Source organism: Austrofundulus limnaeus, unplaced genomic scaffold (assembly GCF_001266775.1).
Source record: "Austrofundulus limnaeus strain Quisiro unplaced genomic scaffold, Austrofundulus_limnaeus-1.0 Scaffold426, whole genome shotgun sequence".
Taxonomy (NCBI): Eukaryota; Metazoa; Chordata; class Actinopteri; order Cyprinodontiformes; family Rivulidae; genus Austrofundulus; species Austrofundulus limnaeus.
The window spans coordinates 153,275-156,384 of NW_013952828.1; the positions used below are offsets into that span (position 1 = coordinate 153,275).

Below are 3,110 nucleotides of genomic sequence, written 5' to 3' on the forward strand. Positions count from 1 at the left end.
CAAATAACTTCATTTCTGGACATTTATGGTTTGATTTCTTTGTATGTATGGATCACTTGGGTTGTTACCRACATCTGGTGAAAATTTCATGTCTTTAGCACCTCTAGTAATATATTTACTGAGAAAAATGGTGACGTGTTCAATACTTATTTTTACCCGCTGTACATACTGTTGCAACATTTTTAAATAAATAAAAATATCAAATAAGATTTTTTGTTTCCACTTGTATAAATTTTTAAACATGGAACTGGCAAAAAAAAAAATTTTTTGAAGTGTAAACTGTAACACATTTAGATTATCAATATCAGTATTCTTGTCAGTTCTGGGTATAAGGGCATTACAAGTACTTGTAAAAATGCTGGTATCAGTGCTGGTATCAGGACACCTTCCCCACATGTTCACTCTGGCAATGCACGACTTGAAGGATAAGACACTCCTACAACACGTCACATAGTGCTGCAGAAGTCTGTTAATCATCTGTGGTTTTTAAAGCAGGAGTGTTGAAACAGGAAAACATCTTAAACRTTGTATTTATTAACCAGGCAAAGCTCCAAACAGTACTCCTGAGAGAAACACCCTAGACCCGAGGCTTGAACGCAGGACCTTCTTGCTGTGAGGTAACAGTGCTGACCATTAAAGGGCCTGTGACATGCATTTCCATGTAATACAAAAAGTCAAAGAAAATATATTTATATTTAAGAAACTTGGCATAATACACATAATTTTACCCTTTGTGTCACATAATTGACATGTTTTCTTTTGAACTTGGCTCAGATGAACTGAAACAGGAAGTGACATCAAAGGGGAACTCTTTAAGAAGGGAACTCCCTGGTTTTTGTTTAATAAAACCATTTTATTTGAACTATATGACTCTTTCTCATCTCTCTATGATAGTGATTAAAATAATCTAAAGAAACATCAGATTCTTCTCCTCAGTCTGTGTTGTCGGCCTTTGTAGCAATGCTCTGTTTCCATGCAGACAGTCCCCTCTGACATCACTTCCTGTTGCTTCACAAGCAAATATCTCAACAACTGTTCATCTCAGCGGTACAAAATCTCTTTTGTAAATATTTTATCAATAATATATTTCAAAAAATGCATTCATRTTTTTTACAAAACTTTGATGTCACAGGCACTTTAAGGTGTTGCACTGCCAAAATATCAGCCATGAGGAACTGGGTTGGAAAACACAGTTTTTACTGGAAGMGTTGGGAGTACAGTAAAACGCTGTCACACATCAGAAGATTTTTACTAACCAGTATGAATAGAAATGGTTTCTGTTGGGATGTCGTAGCTGCARGACATGACTTCTGTGAGCTGTTTGAGTTACTGCGACGTGACTTTTTGCATAGATTTGTGTACATTTGTGCTTACATTTGCTTTAATGCTTTGAAAGCAGAGACCAGAACCAGACTCTGTTCCTGGTCTAAAGCTCAGGACGGGTGGGAGGAAAAAAACCACACCTGCAAAACAAACCTGCCGCTCACACACTGACAAAAGTCTAAAAAGGTTTTTGTGAAGCGTTATGAATGTAATATGATTTGCACTGAATGCTTTTATTTGTCAGAAAACAAAAGTGCRTTTCTTGGGTTTTTGTTTAAATTATTGCCGTATTGCTGTTAATTTGGGTCGAAAACCCCTTTTGTGTCATTTTGTGAAAGTCTGTGAGGCTAAAGYTTGAAACAAAACAGGAAATCTCATCTTTGTGCGTAAAGCTTCTAACAATCTGTCAGAAAGGAACTGAAAMTACTACTTCTGCAGCTGCAAGTCAGTTTGGAAACTGACCAAAAGAGGAAGTTTCTTCACTTTGTGAGAAAAGCAGATTTGTAGAAAGAAACTGAATATGTTGCAMTGAAACAAACATAGACTTATTGTTCAAACTAAATGAGTGAATTAAAAACAACACTAATGCATATAAAAAATAAGACACAACACATAAGACTCCCTCTTTCTCGCTCCCCACCCCCACTCACAGGAATGTGGTAGCGGTCCCTGATGCCGGACCGGAGTACGCAGGACACTATGCAGCAGAAGTCCAGAATCGGCATGAGACAGCACCAGCCGTAATCACCGGCCGTCTGACACTGCATGCAGGGGAAACACCAAAGAGCACAGCAGCCTGGTGGGCAGAGAAACATTTCAACTCAATATTACTTTAAAGACCCTTAAACATCACTGTTTTATATTGTAACTAGGGTTCTATAACAGGATGATACAACCCATAGGTCCTCTGATTCAATGGTAACTCTAAACTCTTGGTGTGAGATTTTTTTGTGTCGTAAGACCCGGCTACAGTTGGCCAAGCAGTCTCATTGTTATATAACTAACTAAATAATATTTAATAAAACCRATTTTATAAGGTCCTAAAAGTGTGCTGTGAGACCCGGCCTGAGTAGAACTCCAAGTCTCCTGTTATCAGAAATCAGGCTGGCAGTGAGCCACAACAAATCCAAGAGTGCAGGACACACTGGGTTTGAAGCCAGGCCAGGCAAAAAAGTACGCTGGAAGAAATGTAGAGAAAATAAGGATTTATTTTTCCAGTGAATACAGCAAAAGTGCTCCCTCTTCCCCCATCTGTTGCTGAGTCGTCTAAACGCTGCACAAGAAAGGAATCTACTCTAAAGTTTTATCTGCACAAAAACAACACACTGAGGCTGTTATTGCATTTCTTCCACAGATTATCTGCCACAGGAACACTGTTCGCCTCTTTTTGAGGTGACCAGAAGTTTATAGTAACTAAATACATTTATTTCATTACAGTACTTAAGTAGTTTTTTTGAGCATTTGTAATTTTACCAACTATTTTTTTTAATAACTAATTTCCTTTAGTTAAAGCTAAAAATGATACTTTCACTTCTTTACTTTAAAATGTAACACCTAGTTACTACAAAATTAAATATGTTGGAACTCATCATGAATGAAGATGTTTCTGCAGTGTTGAATTTACTCAACAAAGTCATGTCAACTGGCTCCACTAATCCCAGTCGAGTAAATTAAGCAAAGAATATACAGTAAGCATATTGTTTAATTTACTCAACCTGGCTTAATGGAACCAGTTTGGTTCAGTAAATTCAACATTCTTAGAGAGTGTGTAAAAGTACTTTTACTTT

The 3,110-nt window shown here is 37.2% G+C and overlaps 1 protein-coding gene across 1 annotated transcript in view; it reads right to left on the minus strand.

Moving 5' to 3' along the window:
- The window catches only part of LOC106529200 (cornifelin homolog B), a 19,951-nt gene that overhangs the window by 6,405 nt on the left and 10,436 nt on the right, over positions 1–3,110 (minus strand). The window contains exon 4 of the mRNA XM_014024556.1: positions 1,974–2,119. Coding sequence (XP_013880010.1) covers positions 1,974–2,119 — 146 coding nt within the window. The remainder of the gene's footprint in view (positions 1–1,973; positions 2,120–3,110) is intronic.